We start from the raw sequence: 18,609 nt of genomic DNA on the forward strand, positions 1-18,609 counted from the left end.
TTCATACTTTATGAGAAGATTTCAATAATTTCGCTCCGCGGAAAATTAAATTCCTCATAAAATATTTTAACTTGTGCAAAATAAAATTTTAGCGGGAAAAATCTGAAAAAAAAGCGGGAATCCGCGGAAGAATGTCATCCCTGAATTTGAGAATATACGGTCATAAAATACAAGAATTTGAGAATATATAGCCGTAAAATTCAGGAGACTTGGTAGGTATGCATTATGGAAGAATATTAATTTTTTTTTATGAAGTTAGGATAGTTTTAATTATTTATACTATTCCTTTAATTTTCTTTGACTTAATGCATTTTTTTTTGGGGGGGGGGCTGCCTTTCTTTTTGAGGTAACGAGTCGGTTTCTTATAAAAGTTCTTAAACGACAGAATAAAAGTTGTTTTATACACACAAAAGAAAAGCTCGACACAAAGCAACCGAATTACCACCATTTTTCACGACGACCAGGACTGTATTTATTAAAAATAGGAGCAAAAATGTATTTTAAGAGCACCATCAGTAACAAGGCAAGGCGCTAACAAACGTATTGCAGATTTATATTAACTGGGTTATTTCGAAAGATTTATATTTCGTGATGACAGACTCTTGGATCATATCTGATTCGGATAAGAAAGAATCAGAATTGTTTAATGTTATATCCCCTCAGACTTGATGGTGAGGGAAGTTCTAGCCGTAGACAAACTATATTTCTCCCAGAGTCTGCTATTAGCAAATATTTTTAGGAAGAAAATAGTCTTACTTCAGTTTCCCGGAAAATCTTTAAATAAATAACGAAGTATGTAAAATGTTGTCCCACCTGGTTTAGATGAAACATTTAAATTATATTATGAGACGAAATAGAAGTATATTCAACATGAAATATTAAGATTTATATCAGTAAATTTACATTATGTTAAGAAGAAAATTTTCGTCGTTAACTCCTGTTTCTGCTCCATTACTAATTTAAGAGGAAAAAAAGGTAAGTTCAGGCAAACCAAGAGTAAATCATGAAGTTTATACTGAAAAAAATATTTCTATTTATTAAAATGCAAACAAATTATTAGAAGAAAATTTCTCCATTGCATCATCCTAAGTTATCATCTCGTAATTTATTTTCATCTGTATACTTAAAAATTTTCTTTTCAGTATTTGAAACTTCCATGGCTTTCTCTAGGTTTGTCTGAACTCACTTTTTCTTTCTTCTAAATTTTAATTTAGTAACAAAGCAGAATAAGTGATTAAAATTTTCTTTTGCTGCAAGGCGTCCTCTTATGAGTATGTTTGACACAGAGGCTCGATTGACACAAATTTGAGCTCATGGTCATTCTCCAAGCTCACTCCTTCCCCTGTTTTTCTCTAGCGAGAATATTGGCTTGTTTGTTAGATGGCTACTTCCTGAGCCATAAAGCTCTACAGAAAAGCGGTTTATCTGCTCCACTTCCCATCTTTAGTAAAAACTTTTAATTCGAGTACGTAAACCATAAAAAATTAACCTTAGAATAGACAATTAATAAAAAAATAATTTATAAATATAATTTTAAAGCAAACAATATTTAAAAAAATGGAGGAAATAAATAATTTACAGAACACTAAAACTGGGTTTTGCTCAGCGCCCTCCTTACCTGGAGCTACAGGCAATCGCCATCCCTGGGTGTTAATGCACCTCTTTATTTGCACTCGGCCTTTCTTAAAAGGTAAATAACTAAATAAAAGGAGACCATTAGATATAATTTGTCAAAATAATACAAGATAAATTTTCATGAGCGTAGAATATTGTTGGACGGAATCTTACAAGCGCAAATTATTATTGATCTGAATCTTAAACATATAAAATATGGGTCTGGTTCATTTCATCGACAATCACTTCGTCGGCAGGCCATTTCTTCGAAAGTCATTTCGTCGACAGGGTCATTTCGTTGATAGTGTCATGCGTAATTCTGAAACTATTTTAGAGATTTAATCTAAATATTTCTATTATCAATTAGAAAAATGCAATTATTTAATTTTTATACTAAAGTAAAATTCTTTATGGCTGTGTATTGTTCCAATTGGACTAAAAGAAGTTCGCTTTTTAAATTAATTAATAGGTTAGTTGAGAAGTGTTTAAACGGTTGATGTATCGAAATCTACTTTTCCATATCTAAATCGTAATAGCTCGACACTTATTTTCGGGATAGGTAAGGATTGTCTTCAGAAAATTACCAAGCATTATATCCGGACCGTGGTCAACAGTTAATATAGTGTGACGTTAGCAATCAAATTGTTTTTAATATCAAATCAAATTAATAAAATATATTTTTGGAATTAAAAGTAATAAAAATATATTACAATGAAAATTTAGACACTATTTCAAGGAGGGGAAAGCTAAATTTATTGCTGTAAAAATTTTAAACATTTTTGCATAAATTTTAACAAAAACATAGACTTCAGTCGAATTCTCACAGAAATGAAAATAATCATAGACCTAATTATTACATCTGCATATGTAGGAAAAAAAAATTCTAGGTTTCTTATGATGGAAAAGTAATTTCTTAATGTTCACTTTAATTGCACTCAATTCACTTCAATTGCTTAATTAAACTTTCTGTTCAGCAACCTTAACAAGGACAGGAATATGCTTATTCGAACTGAGTCTTAGTTTCGCTACTACTATTAGAGATTTCGAAGAACAATAGGAATGCAAACTTGATGTTTAGGTATTTACCGAGGCGATTGTAGATTCCTACAATATTTAAAGTGCTACTCACCTTACCAAAAAGAAGCACATGCGTAACGTTGCAAGCGTGTTAGTGTTTGCTCTTCACAAAATGTGTTTTTTCTATGAATAGTGAATTTAATGATAGTATTAATTATTAAATTCTAATCTAATACTATCAAATTATACTATTATTATAATTAAATAATAATAGTATAATTTAATAAGAATAATAATAGTAGTTAATAAATGATGAATTAATTCATTTTTTATTCGCAGGATTTAAATTAGACACATTTTGTTTAAAAGAAAATTAACAAAAAGTCAAACTTGAAATTTAAACGTAAGAATAAATAACTCTTACTCTACAAAAAAGAAAAGAAAAATATTGCAATTAAAATTTGACCAATTTTTTACTAGTATAATTGCTGAAATTTTTGACTGATTTTCTGTACACGATGAAAACACAATTTTCAAACGCTTACTGACCACTATTAGCACGATTTATTGCCAATCAAAATTTTGATTATTTTCGGCCTGAACAAGCCAGGAGGCCCAAAACTAAAATGCAGAAAAAATGAAATAAAAAATTCATATATATTTAAAATATCAAGTTTGTTCAGTAGACTACAAATGAGAAAAAAATTTTCATGCATAGCAAAAAGCACAAGGGCAAAAGTTCACAAAAAATTCTATCAACATTCAAAATTCCACGTTCGTTTCGTTTTGGTAACAAAAATTCACATTTCTTTTTCAGAACACATATCAAACATGATATTTAAAAACATTTCCATTTCCGATTACACTTTTTAAAGGACTTTCCTTAGTGCTCGCCTTTAAAATACATACTCTCACTGCAAATTTTATTTATTTAAATAAATTTTTATTCTCTGGCAAATCTAAAAGAAAAACATTTTAATATTTGAGTAAAAAAACAAGTTTGCTAAACTTGTTTTAATAAAACATTAATGAGAATAAAATCAGATGCATATGGATAACTCTCCTCAATTATAAACACAAAAGTCAATTTATTTGTTATATCGTAATAAATTACGATTTCCCCCCCAAATGTTTTAGATCATAAAAACCAATTAGACAGGTTTCCTCCCATCCTCTGCTTTGGAACCATTTTTTATATTTCGATTGCATCGCTTAACGAGGATGTGGAGTCATTGTGAGTTTTTTCTTTTTTTTTACATTAACGAAGTTTATTTTATAAAATAAAAGAACTTATAAATGTTTAGGGAACATATAGGATAAAATATATATTAAACACCAAAACATTATAAATAATTAATTAAATAAGAAATAAAATAAACTGGAAATGCGAGAACAAGACTTTCGTTTCAAACAATATTTCATTTAAATTTCACAAGAACTGTCAGAAACTTCCCTCTTCAGCAGCATAGCTGACAAAGACATGAGGAAGAGAGTTAGAACAAAATTTTTTATCATCAATTTTTCCCCACATGCATTTTCCCACCAACATTTTTATAATACTAGGAAGTTTCGTCCCTTGCACACTTCGCTCACCAACCTTCGTAATAGCCACTCATGCAACTTAGATTGTTTTTCCCTGTATCGATACTTTTTCAAAGAGAAAATATATAAATATTGAAATTTTATGTAAGAAAATTTTATTAATATGTCAATAGTAACAAAATTAACGATTACTTGCATGTGAAAAAAAAATCAATTGAGCTTGAAAAAAATAAATATCTAAGCATCGGGAATATATAAATTTCTGATAAAACAAGAAGTAATTTTACTATCTAAAAAATTTGTGTTTTTCGGATTAAATTCTTCGTAAACCATAGTTATCATTGTAAAAGTTTGTACCTTTTCTTTCTCTTTTTTTTTGACAAGATTTTAAACTGTATAAATGCGTTTTACTCATTGTGGGGGAATATTATATAAGTATTCTTTTTATCGACAGAAAATTTTTGCAGCTGAAATAGCCTGTTAACGAAAAGACCTTGTCATTGAAATTACCTATCGACCACATGGTTTCATTATCTCACAGATTCATTATATACCGTCTTTTTTTCCTTCCTAATTTCACCCGTCATTCACTCCCTACATCAAGAATCATTTACAATAGTTTTGCAATTTCTTTTGCGATGCTAATCTACAATAATATACATTAAAAATTAATCTTTGAAATAAATGTGTTAAATATGACTAGAAAAAAAATTGTGTAATATACAACTTAAATGTGTAAAATACAATTTAATGTTTCGTTTTTGCAACGTGATGTGAATAGAGGAGTAGGCAATTTTCAAATGAAATGCTTTTTTTCTGGCAACTTCAACATACTATTAAGATTTTGCATCAAGCTAGGTTTAAAAAATTTCCTCATAAATATACTAAANAAGGATAGCTACGAAGTCTTTTTCTTTTTATACCGCCAGATGGCGTTCTTTTTAAATTTGTATGTGTTTGTTTGCTTTTTGTTAATAAACCTTTACTTTCTGTCTGAATCTCGATCCACGGACTACATATAATTTTAAAGCAAACAATATTTAAAAAAATAGAGGAAATAAATAATTTACAGAACATTAAAACTGGGTTTTGCTCAGCGCCCTCCTTACCTGGAGCTACATGCAATCGCCATCCCTGGGTGTCAATGCACCTCTTTATTTGCACTCGGCCTTTCTTAAAAGGTAAATAAAAAATAACTAAATAAAAGGAGACCATTAGATATAATTTGTCAAAATAATACAAGATAAATTTTCATGAGCGTAGAATATTGTTGGACGGAATCTTACAAGCGCAAATTATTATTGATCTGAATCTTAAACATATAAAATATTGTTGGACAGAATATAACTTGGATAAAATAGTGTGAAACAAAAGTTTCTTTCTTCAAAGCAAAATTTATTTATTGCTGCACTTAGCTCATATTATGCAGCACTGTTTTATTGTCAGCCAGACAGAGAGTAATTCATCCATGGTTAATCGATAGTGCACTGTATTTGGATTTAAATTGAGATTTGTTTCCTATATACAGTTGGACCTCTATTTAACGAAATCACTAAATTCCGATAATAAGTTCGTTATATGGAAAATTCGTTAAATAAAAAATCACCTTTTAAAATACTCGAGCAACACAAAACAGGTTTTTAATTTATAAACACTAACATAATTAAAATAGCAATTGATGCACCTTTATCGTGTAAACTAGTATCTACTATTTATTTTATAAATCTTAACCATAAAAGAAATCTGCATGGAAAGCAAAAATAGAGCAAAACATTATCTAGTGTTACACTATCATGCTATATACATTTTCAACTAAAAAAAAGACTAAATTTATGTATAAAATTATAGTTGCATTTATTATAAAAGTAATTTTAAACATACATTACCACCTGCGTTCTTAAGTTAAACTGTTACAGATAAAATCCGTAAATTAGAGCTGAGTTTCTCGTTTGAAATGCTAACAGAAAGAGAATTTACTGCGTTCTTTAAGATAATTTTTAGTGAAAACAGTAATACATTTCATAAAGCAGAGGCTTCAAAAATTAATTCAAGGCCATTTCCCTCATAAAATGCGTTAACAAGCTTAAAATGTTAAGAAATATTTTGGAAAAGTGGGTATCAATGGAAATTTCGTTAAATAGAAAATTCACTTCGCAATTTGGAAGTCATTTTACAAAGAAATTTCCAAAATGTTCTTGGTTCTTCGAAAAAAATTTGTTAAATGGAAGTTCGTTAAATAGAAGTCCGACTGTATTATAAAACAAAAATATAAAATACATATTCGCTTCACTTTAGAATCGTTAGGACCAGAAAAGTAAGAGAACAATAATCAAATGGCCTAAATTATTTGTTATTGATATAAACACTACAGCACTTACAGTATCAATACTGTACAGTTCAATATTTAAAATAACAAATTATATAAGCAAAGATAAAAGAAAATCCTTTTCTAAGAAATTAATAAAAACTTAAAAAGTTTCTGATTATTTTTTAATATTTCAGGACAACAAAAATACATTTTTAATAGAACAAAACCTTTCATAGAATTTTTACTATAATAATAAAACAATATATTTTTATGCAACATCACCTGAATAAGGCTTGCACAGTCCACCATTTTTTAGAATTCTCTAATTATTCTGCAAACATTGGAAGAAGCTTTATATGAACAGCCATAATTTATCCAGAGACAAAAATTTTTATATAAAACTGTTCCTTATTATCCAGAGGTGTTTATCAAAAACTATTAAGGAAAATATATATATTATTGTAGCCTCATAATCTTAAGTCTGAGAAGGATATCTGTATTATTTAATAGCTTAAAACTTTGGATATATAATTCTTGAACTGCAACTTTTTCAAATGAAAAAAAAAAAAACTCTTTTGAAAGATACTTCATTTTGGTTCTATAAACAGAAGTAATACTTTGATTTTCAGAGAGTAGTAAATTGTTCAGTGACTCAGGGCTACCTTAATCAATTCAAATTTACTGTCCCGCATGAAGAAGGCAGTCTTTACAACCAAAAATGTCTCTCAGAAAATATCCAGTCAGTTAAAGTAAAAAAAATTTATTAGCATGGAGTTTTCCCAAAACTAGTACTGGAGCCGTGGTGGCTTCCAATAAGGTGAACCAGGTTCAAATCCCAGCAATGGCTGGTCAATACGAACTCCATACCCCGCTTCCATTGACCACAGTGCTGACGTAAAATATCCTCATGTGTTAGATTTCCCTTGCCGTCAGGCTAACCATGTGAGGTCTTTGTGGTTTTCCTTTGCATATAACGCAAATTTCTCCCAATACTTGATCCAGGAGTTCCCTAGTCTTCTAGATTCAGTTCAAAATTACAAGACTACGGAGTTGAACATTAGTAGTCGTAAACCTAAAACTTAGGTGGGCAGTTCAATGACAATTATAAAATTAGTACTGAATTAAAAAAATGCAGTGAAAATGTTTTTATAAGGTTTCCGAAACTCTTAAACATACCCGTGCTTATAAGTATAAATTTCTATTACTGAAAAAATGTAATTCTCTAAAGTACTTTGAAGGTAACAGAATAATTTTGGTAGGTACATTCGTGAAAACTTCACAACAAATGTTTTTCAGAACATTACAAAGCTAACCCTGAACATGAAAAAACAAACTCTTTCTGTGAAATCAGTAGACTGAGGTAAGATTTAAACACTAGAAAATCAATGTATTAGAGTTACCACTCAAATCTGAAAGAAAAAACAAACACCCTGTGTTTTCTCTATACATATTATACACAATATACTAAGAGGAAACAACAATTACTGTGCTCTTGTGTGAGCTCTATTCAGCTAACTATATTCATTAGTTATAATAGCTGGAAAAATTTGGAGAAAAAAAAAAGAACAGCTGAACAAACTTAAATAATGCTATAGTAAATAAAATTCAGTATAGCTGAAATATCCCATAGACTTTGATTTGAGTGGTCACTATTTTTTAAAAGACAAAAATAAACTATCAAAAACAAAATATAAAAAACAAAATTCCTTTTATTTCACAGGTTTTCCCTGTGTATGCAAGTGTATCGAAAAAGAACTACAGTCTGCTCTTGATATAACATCACTTGTGGATTAAACTAAAACATATGTTATATTTTAAAGCCACAAAATAAGAGCAAATATTTGCTTTCAATTCTGGATTTACCTTGAGAAAAATATGCCATATAATATAATTATGAAGCCAATAGAATAATTGACATTAATGTAGTTTTATGTCGATAAAGTGCAAGTATTAATATAATACATAAAAGGGTAAAGATACATTTGATTTTTCTCAAATGATATCTTTTATTATGCATAATTTTTATAAAGTCATTCAGCACTTTTTCTTAGTTTTGAAATTTTCTTTCATGAGAATTGATGGCGTGTGATTGGTGCCAATTCCCCTTTCTCTATAATAAAACCATGAATTTAATTTTAAGATTCAGAATATTTTAAGCAATTTTTGGTATTGATGTAATCTTTCGATTGACTTCCTTCAAAATTTTAAATCTCTGTTCTAAGCATATAGCTTAGGCATACAGCCAATTTTGACAAAATTCATCTTATGCCCAGAGAACTGTTAAATCTAAGTAAATATAAAATAAAAAGAATGTGATTTCAATACCATTCGTCTTAACTGCAAAATAAACTACCTCTTATAACACATCACTAAAGAGAAAGAAATTGATTAATGAACCCTTTGAAAAGAAATTTACGAAGAATCCATACACGAAACTCCAAGCTGGTTCTGCAACGAGGATGCTTCAAATTATCAATAATGGAAAGTAACTGATATCAATCTTTTTGATCATTGAATATGCAATATATGCTTCAAATTGCAATACTGTTTCAAATAGATTAGTTTAAGTTGCTACATTTTTAAAAAAAAAATTCAAGTTTCAGTTGCATTTAAACAATTAGCAACCATAAATTTCAATTGCTATAATAGAGATTCAAGTACTATAGTAAATAATTGTATTATTGGGTTAGTGTTTTCTTCGAGCTTCGACCTTTTCTTTCCTGTTGAGGGTCTTTCAGCATGTAAGCAGGCATATAATAGGATGTTCCACTCTTTGTCACACTTAACAGTTCTTCATTGGGAAGTGTGTTGTGCTGGCAGCCCAAAGAAGTGTATCTAGGTAATAAAAGTAACATTAACACTTAACGTATGCAAAACATATACAAAAACGTTTCGGAGGAATATTTCTACTTTTTAGAAAAGTTATTAACTTAAAACATTTGTGAAAAAAAGAAGGAAAAAAAACGGGCCAACCTGAATAACTTTTGATCTAATCATCGGATCTTCATGTTCAAGGACTTAATTTTTATGATTCGAGAGAGTGACCTCAAATATGCTTATTAATTAGTGCAGACGATATTTTAAGTTACGAAAAAAGGCACAAAAACATACTTTCTCTGAATAAACATACCTTTTTTAACATACAGATTTCTGACCACCAAAATACAGGGGTAGCCACAATCTGGGGAATATGGTTGTCAGGAGAGTGATGCAAAGTTTTAACCCGTTAATTTTACTTTTTGTGTATTTAGCCATATCTCCAGAAGTTTTAAAGCAAAAATTTTTGCATGCTATTATATAATTTATTTATGCTAAGATAATTCCCTGCAAAAAAATAAATTTAATTATTTTATTGAAGAATGATAAAAAAAAAATTTGAATTGTAAGGTACAAAATTTTTTTTACATCATTTTAAAGACTGTAATTTTATAGAGCGAAACATAAAATTTGAGCAAGATCGGTATAACATATGCATAGATAAACGAATTTTTTAATTGTGAGCAAATTTTTTTTAACTCTCTTTAATATTTCTCGAAATATGGCGAAATACACAAAAAGTAAAACAAACATTAAGGGGTCCAAACCTTGGAAAACTCACCTGCCCAAACTATGGCAACCATATTCCCCAGGTTGCGGCTACTCCTTATATTTCGAGGATCAGAAATCCGAATTCATCGGGAAAAAAGGTTTATTTATTCTGCGAAAGTATGTTTTTGTGTCTGGTTTTGTAACTTAAAATAGCGCCTGCACAAATTAATTAGCATATTTGAGGTCATCCTCTCGAACCATTAAGAATGAGTCATAGGACGTGAAGATTCAATCATTAGATAAAATTTTTTTTTGCACACTGTACATATGACAACAATGTTGTCAAAGTATGTATTTCATGACTTTCCATGACTAATTCCAAGAACTTTTCATGACTTAACGAAGTTACTATTTTCTCCCAACAAAAACAGAACAATAAATTTAAAAAGCTATTTTTATTAATTAATAATACTCTGGATTTTTTTGTTCTCATTTCGAAATAAAAAGAATTCAACAATGACTGTCTTGCTTCTGCTACAATTGATGAAATGAAAAAATTGTGAAATCACAGAAGTTTAAAAGATAATTCGCTCTAGAAATGATGTTTTTTCTTACACATATGACTTTCCAGGGGGCAGATACCCTGTAACTAGCAATTTCCAGAATCCCAATACATTTATTACGACTCGTGAGTTATCAATCATGCATTTAATTTACCACTTTTTAGCGTGCTTTATTTGTGATAATTTCATTATAAGTCTAAATAAAAAAAAATTTAAAGTCAGTTATTGCTAAGCTTTTTTCTTGTTATTGTTTTTACTACAATATTATTATGACAAGCAGGTTTAAACTAGCACATTCAAACAATCACTTTTTTACATGCTTTGTTTTTGCCAATTTAACCTTTAGCCCAAGTTATTATTCAATAATTTTTAGGGCAGTTTTTACGGTGCATTCCCAAGTCGCTTTAAAAATTCTCATTTATATAACAACTTACGAATTTTAAATCACACATTTAAATAATTACTTATTGACGTGCTTTATTCTTTCTGATTTTATGGTAAATTTGAGCCATTTATCTATATATTTGCAATTTTGCGATGTTTAATGTTTCGTCATTCGTATTTTGGCTACCCCGTTATTTTAACTATGATGTTACTATAACACGCGATTTTCCAATCATGCATTCAAATAATCACTTTTTCATACAATTCACTTATGTATATTTCATTCTAAATATAAATTATTTTTCAGTCGTTTTTTGTCGACAAGTTAACGTCATGCATTTGTACATCTTAATAAAATGTTATTGCAAACTGAAAAATTCAAAAACTGGAGGAAAACATGAATTTTTAAACTGCTCATTGTTTTAAATGTTTTGTAACTTTGGTGATTTTTCAAAAAAGAAATGTTTTTTATTTAAAATTTATAGGACCAAAAAATTCAAGAAACAGAAATAATGTCTCTGAAATATAATCTAAAAATAAATACCGCATCTTATTTTGTACAATAATGGTTTTGTTTTAATTTTTGCTTAAACCCTATAAATTTTCTTCAATTAAAATATTTAATTATAGTAATTATTATGTACATTATTAGTAATTATTATTTATATTACTCATTAAAAATTTATGTATTCTTTTTAGACCTTCATTCTGTGAGCATTAGCTTTTTATTTTATTTTATTAAAATTTATATTTTCTTCCCACTATTTTTGCATACATATATTTTTGATAAAAACAATTATTGATAAAAAGAGAAAAATTTTGTTACAAAAAATATCACTTTTTATATTTTTGAATAATTAAAAGTATTTAATTTTCTGCTAATTTTTTCGATTAAAAAAAAAATCTACCGCTTAGTTCACTAATATTTACACAAGAATTATCACAAATGCTGAAAACAGGCTCTTCATTAATCAACTTGCTGTGTAAGTGGCTCTTCGCTCACAAAAGTTGTGCACCTCAATAAGCTAATGATTAGTCATAGAAAAATAAGTTATAGCGCCTCATAAGTAAAATATAAAACACACTATAAGATAAACTGTATGTAATTATTATTAATTGCTAAAACCCCAAGAATTTACAAACTATGAATTTCCCTGATAATTCCCTGTTTTCAAAGAGAGTGGCCACTCATGAATGACTTACAAGAAATAGAAAACTCACCCTCTGTCATAGAGGCTGCAATAAGGGACCTGAAGTTCTTTTAAGAATTCCCACACTTCAGAGTAAGACCAGTGGGATAGAGGATTAACACGCATAAACTGTGGCCAGTCATCATCTGTTTTCTGAAAGGGAAGAAGTTGAGAACAGTGAGGATCAGTCAGACGGGAACCCATCAGTATAGCTTCTATTTCAGGGTGATCTTTCTTCAGGTTGGAGAGGGCTTCTTTTATGGGATGTTCGTAAGTCATGACTTCAAGGTCATACCTTAAATGGAGAGAAATCAATCAGAAGAAGAATTTCATCAATAATATCTGCTTTACAAGGGGGAAAAAAAAGGGCGCCAGCATAATAATTCAAAAGGGGTGCAACCCTTCAACAAACTAACTCCCTACCCCCCCCCCAAAAAAAATTTGTTTTGTTTTGTTATTACATATGCTTTCAATTATGTTAATTTTTTTTCATTTGTTTCACTAGAGAAAATTCTTATGAATCCCTTGAATAAATTTATTTAGTTATTCAGGCCACACCATTTTATCCAGGTGTAACGGAGGCAATCAAAATTGGCCTAACTCTTCCAGCTACTACATGCATTATGGAACGCTTTTTCAGTACAATGCAAAGCATCAAAACATAGAATCGGTCTACAATGTCTCACGAAAGATTGATTAGTTTGTGCATGCTCAGTGTGCATAAGAAGAGAATCAAAGATGACTCAGAATTCATTGAAAAAGTCATAAACAGATTTGGACAGCTAACAAGACGATTACAATTCTTGCTTGATTAAACAATTTTTTAATTTTTATGTATCAATAATTACTTAATTATTTATTTTTGAATAAAAATATTTTTAATAAAAAAATTATATAACAAAATTGTTTTTCTGTACCTCTTTAATTGTTTTTTTAAAAAAAGTCAGGGGGATGCAAGTGCACCCCCTTGAACCCCGCTGCCGGCGCCCTTGGGGGAAAGCTGTGAAACGTTACTTATAGTCAGCCCTGTAATATATTATAATTTTAAAACAAATAAAGTATAATTAGGGATTTTTTTTAAAAAATTACAAATTATCACTTTATAAAAAGAGACCTGATGACAGCAGTTATGCATGCTTTCCACGGCTGAATTCCCATCATTTCAGAAAAAACTTTTTCTAGCGGTGGAAAATTAATGTATTAATCAGTGTTCTCCACAAGCGTTTTTTGAAGGGCAGCCCACCTGCCCCTTGATCCATATAAATTTGCCCTTTTTGTAAAAATAAGCCACCATCCCTTAAGAACATTACCTTTTTATTTAGTTAATGTTAATTATTTAATTTCATTCCTACATTTAAGTCAATTTTTTCCTTATGTTGTGCAGTTATGTAGCTAAAATTAACTTGAGATTTGGCCTCAGAGGTATTAAAATTTTTTATATTGCTGAATTTTTTAGTAATTTTAAGTCTTAATATATAATAAATTTTAATAAATACCTTTTTTTTTTAAAAAAAAAAGATGCCCCCTTAATGTTTATTTTTTTTATAATTTTCAGTTAAAAATGTTTAAAAAAAAAGCATTTAAGTTATTTATCATTCAATCCATTTTGGAAGAAAATTTATGCACAGAGATCGTCTTTTAACTTGCCTTTAATTCAAAAGCTTCAACTTTTTCTGTTATTTTGATGATGATTGATAATAACTTTGTGAAATATATACATAACATAGCATAAAAGGGTAATTCAAAAATTCATGATCAAATTTAGTTATTACATAATAATGACACACTGGTAAAATTTTCTGTGTTTATAGGTTTAATTCCAAATGTTTACTTTGTTAGGATTTTTCTCAACTCAGTGGTAATAGCAGTGTTCTCTCTAAGCATTTTTAGAAGGACAGTCCACTCTGCCTGCCCTTAAATGCACCCTCAAAGTAAAAATAAGCCACCCATCCCTTAAACACACTGCCTTTTTATTCATATTCCATTTTTAAGAAAATTAATACACCATTTAAATAATAATTACACACTGGTAAAATTTTCTGTGGTTATAGGTTTAATTCTGATTACTATTACAAATATATATTTTGCTAGGATTATTAACTCGTTAAATTTTTATAAGTATCTCTTTCTTTAGAGGGGGGAATATTAATAAACTTTTTATTGGATTTAATTTTTTAAATAAGTAGCTCTTATTTTTAAAAAATGCAACATTAAATGAATACATGAGGCTCTGGAACAATTAGTTAATATTTTATTTTAGGAAATCATTTACTGTTTTTCATGCACCTGATTTTTATTTAAATGTCACTAATGATATTTATTACATATAAGACTACAAAGCAGTCAAGGAATTAGATAAAAGTTCGATTTATTTTTACCTTACGTAGAACAAGGCAGGAATCGATTGCAATAAAATTTTGATTAAAAAGTTTGGGAACTTAAATAGCCATAGCTCAACAAATCACATTTTGCTACATTTAATAGAAATATTTGTTTCTGTTTTAAGTAAAATAACCTTAATCCCCTTTATTTTAATAAAATAATTGATTAAAGAAATAATTTATAAAGCATTGGAAGAGTTTAAAATTAACAAGCCTCAAGTAAGAGCCTCTTACCTGTCAACACATAACTCTATAAAGTTTTCAATTTCTTGAAATGATTGCCCGCTTTTTACAAGGAATACTTTTAATTTCTTATGACCAGAGAGGAGACCTTTCTTCTGGAGAAATAAAAAGGTGAGATGCAAAAGAACTGTGCAGTCTTTACCACCATTAAAACTTAAACAAGTATTTTCAACTGAATATGTTTCAAAGCACTTTTCAAGTATTTCCAAACTTTTTTTTAGTGGCAATATTTTGCTTGCAAAGAGTGTGGAGAGAGCTTCTTTGGAGCAGGGCGGATTGGGTCCCACCACTGAGTTCTGGGGAAGATGACTTCTCAGAAAAGCTTCCGCTTCCACAAGAGCTTCTTTTGAATCTGCCTCCAGAACTAATTTGACCTGATAGTAATCGTTCTCGATGTCGGGGTAGGAGCCGAACCTCACTTGTGAAGAGTCAAACTCTTTGACGGTTGCATTCAGGCAAGAAGTAATGTTAAATTCATTGCTGTTCACAAACAAGCAAACATTGTAAAAAGGTTTAGACGTTTTTTTAAAAATCGCTTTTAAATTGCTGAAAGCTAATTCCAAGTAGGACGGTATACCGGGAAAAATAAATACATTCTGTACAGAAACAATGGGAATAAAAGAATGGTCACTGTGATGGATCTCGGCAGACACTGGGACGTGAGACATTTTGAGTGTAGCGGATTCATCTAAATCGAGTCTGAGACACAACCGTGAAAAGATATTTTGAAGCTCCTTGTTTAAAATTAAATTTTCATCAAAAGCTTTGGCAACTCCTTCGTAAGTGACATCGTCGTGAGTTGGGCCGATACCACCAGCCGTCAGCACGTAATCGAATAATTTAGAATTAGAACGCACTTCTTTGGCAACAGTGTCAACATCATCACGGAGGACAGTAATGCGAGAAACGTAAACCCCGCACTTATACAGCTCTCTGCAAAGAAAGTGGGAGTTTGTATCTCTTGTTTGCCCTTTAAGAATCTCATCACCAATAATTATGATGGATGCAGTTGATCTAGCCATTTCACAGCAAATATCCTAGAGAAAAGAAAACAAAGAGTTAAAGTAACTCTAATAATAACATATATCAGCAGTTCCCAAAAGGTGCTCTGTGGAACCCTAGGGTTCCATGGAAAGGACCTTTATTGACCAGTAATGATTTTTTTTAAAACCTGTAATAGGTTTGTATCCAATCACTAATCCATTATTTACCTCAGATTAAAGTTATTTTTTTAAAATTTATTTATGTAAAGTATTATACACATTGAATAAATTGCTAAATACAAATTGTTGCTCAATTCTAATATTTTGTAATAATTGCTAAATACAAATTGCATTTACAAATTGTTGTATCAGTATTCAAAATTATAATTCAGCTTATTTTATTCTATTTTAACTAAAACAACAAAAACTACTAGACTCAACTTCCTATAGCAAAACTGGAGCCTTTGCAGACTTGTGAATTCAACTGCATATCATAAAACCTAATTTTAAGAGTTATTGAGGTCTAGGGTATTTACATGATTTGAATGTTTCACTCATAATAGTAGAATAAAAAATATATTGCAGACTTAACTTAAAAACAAACTACAACACTTTAGATACTTAAAATTAGTAGCATGTACATTTATTATTATTGCTAGAGAGGTTTGTCGCAAAAAGCTAAAAAAACAATTTTTAAATTTTTTTTTGGTTATAAATCTAAATAAGATCTATGATGAGAGAAAAATTAAGGAAAGGAATTATTTCAAGAAAATTATAAAAATTGTCTTTTTCAGAAATCAATTAGCTCTGCATATTATTCTTGCCCCTTTAACCTTGTTTGATCCCAATTCAAAATTAAAATATTTTGATACAGCATAATCAAAGCTTTAAGAAATAATATTCATTTTAAGGCAAAATTTGTGTTTATTCTTTCCTTTTTATAAGTTGCATTAATATGAACCCTTTTATTAAGAAAATACTACATCAAGTTTGCTTATTCACTTGCGAATATAAGAAAATTACCAGACAATAAAACAAACTAGAAACCTTTTACAAAAAAACTTCTGATAAACTAAAATTATAGAATTACAATAAGATTTATTGAAACGTTTTTAGATGATGGTTTAAACAGGGCCATTAATACATAATTTCTATTTCACACCTTCCAATACATTAAAATGAAATTGTAAAATTTGAAAAAAAAATACTAAGTTGTTCTGTTAGGAAGAATGAAATCTGAAACTATAAAAAATCGGTGTACATTTTAATTATAAATGGGGAGATGACTAACAATAAAATAACTAACAACATAGCACTAAAGATGAGTAACAATTTGATAAAATTTATTACTAAGATATATTATTATTTTTTCCACTGATATTAACTAAACTATACTAGACATAATTCCATACAAAGATGACAAACTCTAGCTTAAAAAAAATTATAAATAAGTGCTTTCTCAAATTCGTTTGAATAGTTTTAAAGAATCCGATGAGGGATTAATTAATATATACAGAATAAACTTAGAAGTTGTTGAAATTAGCAGCTGTATCACTTGCCTTACTTTTCAGATTGCAATCAATTGTTTGTTTTGAAATTCGTTCACTTGTCGGTGACCTACTTCTGCCCGGGTATTGGAAAGTTTAAAGAAACTTATTTCTGTCTTTAAAGAGCCAGCAGCTTAGCTTGTCATTTTTTATAGAAACTATTCTCACTATATATGATTCACGCATCTGTGACAGCCGATAAAGGAGATTTGTTGTTGTTGTTGTAGTTCATTTACGTCGCACTAGAGCTCCACAATGGGCTATTGACGACGGTCTGGGAAACATCCCTGAGGATGATCCGAAGACATGCCATCACAATTTTGATCCTCTGCAGAGGGGATGGCACCCCCGCCTCGGTAGCCCAACGACCTGCGCGCGAAGTCGAGCACTTTACGGTAGCACAGTTTATCGAGGACCAATACCGCACACCCTTGGTCCCTACGCAGACTGATCTAAGTGGGTCACCCACCCGCACACTGACCGCAGCCAGTGATGCTTGACTTCGGTGATCTGCTGGGAACCGTGTCTTAATGATCAGTCCACTGCCGGACCCGATAAAGGAGAAGAGAGCCAGAGTAAAAGATTATTCTCTCTGTTTGCAATCTTTACGCATGGAAACAAAATCACATTCGAATGAGAACCAGAGCGGTGCAAAATAATTTTCTCCGAAAAACTCGCCCATCAAATTTTTGGTCAAATGCGGAGGAATTTTTTTTTTATCTGAAAGAGTCGACGTCAAATTTTGATTGTTGTTCATTTACATCGCACAATGGGCTATTAGCGACGGTCTGGGAAGCATCCCTGAGGGTGATCCGAAGACATGCCATCACAATTTTGATCCTCTGCAGAGGGGATGGCACCCCCGCCTCGGTACCCCAACGACCTGCGCGCGAAGTCGAGCACTTTACGGTAGCACAGTTTATCGAGGACCAATACCGCACACCCTTGGTCCCTACGCAGACTGATCTAAGTGGGTCACCCACCCGCACACTGACCGCAGCCCGTGATGCTTGACTTCGGTAATCTGCTGGGAACCGTGTCTTAATGATCAGTCCACTGCGGGACCCGATAAAGGAGAAGAGAGCCAGAGTAAAAGATTATTCTCTCTGTTTGCGATCTTTACGCATGGAAGCAAAATCACATTCGAATGAGAACCAGAGCGGTGCAAAATAATTTTCTCCGAAAAACTCGCCCATCAAATTTTTGGTCAAATGCGGAGGAATTTTTTTTTTATCTGAAAGAGTCGACGTCAAATTTTGATTGTTGTTCATTTACGTCGCACAATGGGCTATTAGCGACGGTCTGGGAA

The 18,609-nt window shown here is 30.4% G+C and overlaps 1 protein-coding gene across 4 annotated transcripts; it reads right to left on the reverse strand.

Annotated features, from left to right (window-relative positions):
* Nucleotides 1–6,646: 6,646 nt before the first annotated feature.
* On the reverse strand, nt 6,647–17,453 carry LOC107450371 (FAD synthase). 4 transcript variants are annotated; one of them, XM_016066141.3, is made up of 4 exons: nt 17,313–17,453; nt 14,762–15,807; nt 12,178–12,441; nt 6,647–9,316 (listed from the first exon to the last, which is right to left on the reverse strand). In XM_016066141.3, the coding sequence occupies exons 2-4, from the start codon at nt 15,790–15,792 to the stop codon at nt 9,160–9,162; spliced, it is 1,452 nt and encodes a 483-aa protein (XP_015921627.2). In that variant the 5' UTR covers nt 15,793–15,807; nt 17,313–17,453; the 3' UTR covers nt 6,647–9,159. The 4 variants fall into 4 exon arrangements, with proteins under 4 accessions (XP_015921627.2, XP_015921630.2, XP_015921628.2 ...); XM_016066144.3 differs by having other exon boundaries at nt 17,318–17,451; XM_016066142.3 differs by having other exon boundaries at nt 17,268–17,354.
* Nucleotides 17,454–18,609: the final 1,156 nt, after the last annotated feature.

Source organism: Parasteatoda tepidariorum, chromosome 4 (assembly GCF_043381705.1).
Source record: "Parasteatoda tepidariorum isolate YZ-2023 chromosome 4, CAS_Ptep_4.0, whole genome shotgun sequence".
Taxonomy (NCBI): domain Eukaryota; kingdom Metazoa; phylum Arthropoda; class Arachnida; order Araneae; family Theridiidae; genus Parasteatoda; species Parasteatoda tepidariorum.

Bases quoted from the DNA above. Each gene is read 5' to 3' on its own strand.
- LOC107450371 (XM_016066141.3), bottom strand. From the start codon at position 15,792: ATGGCTAGATCAACTGCATCCATCATAATTATTGGTGATGAGATTCTT. The intron at 12,442-14,761 runs GTAAGAGGCTCT...TCTCCATTTAAG, and splicing joins ATAGAGTTATGTGTTGACAG to GTATGACCTTGAAGTCATGA. The intron at 9,317-12,177 runs GTGAGTTTTCTA...TTTATTACCTAG, and splicing joins TGCAGCCTCTATGACAGAGG to ATACACTTCTTTGGGCTGCC.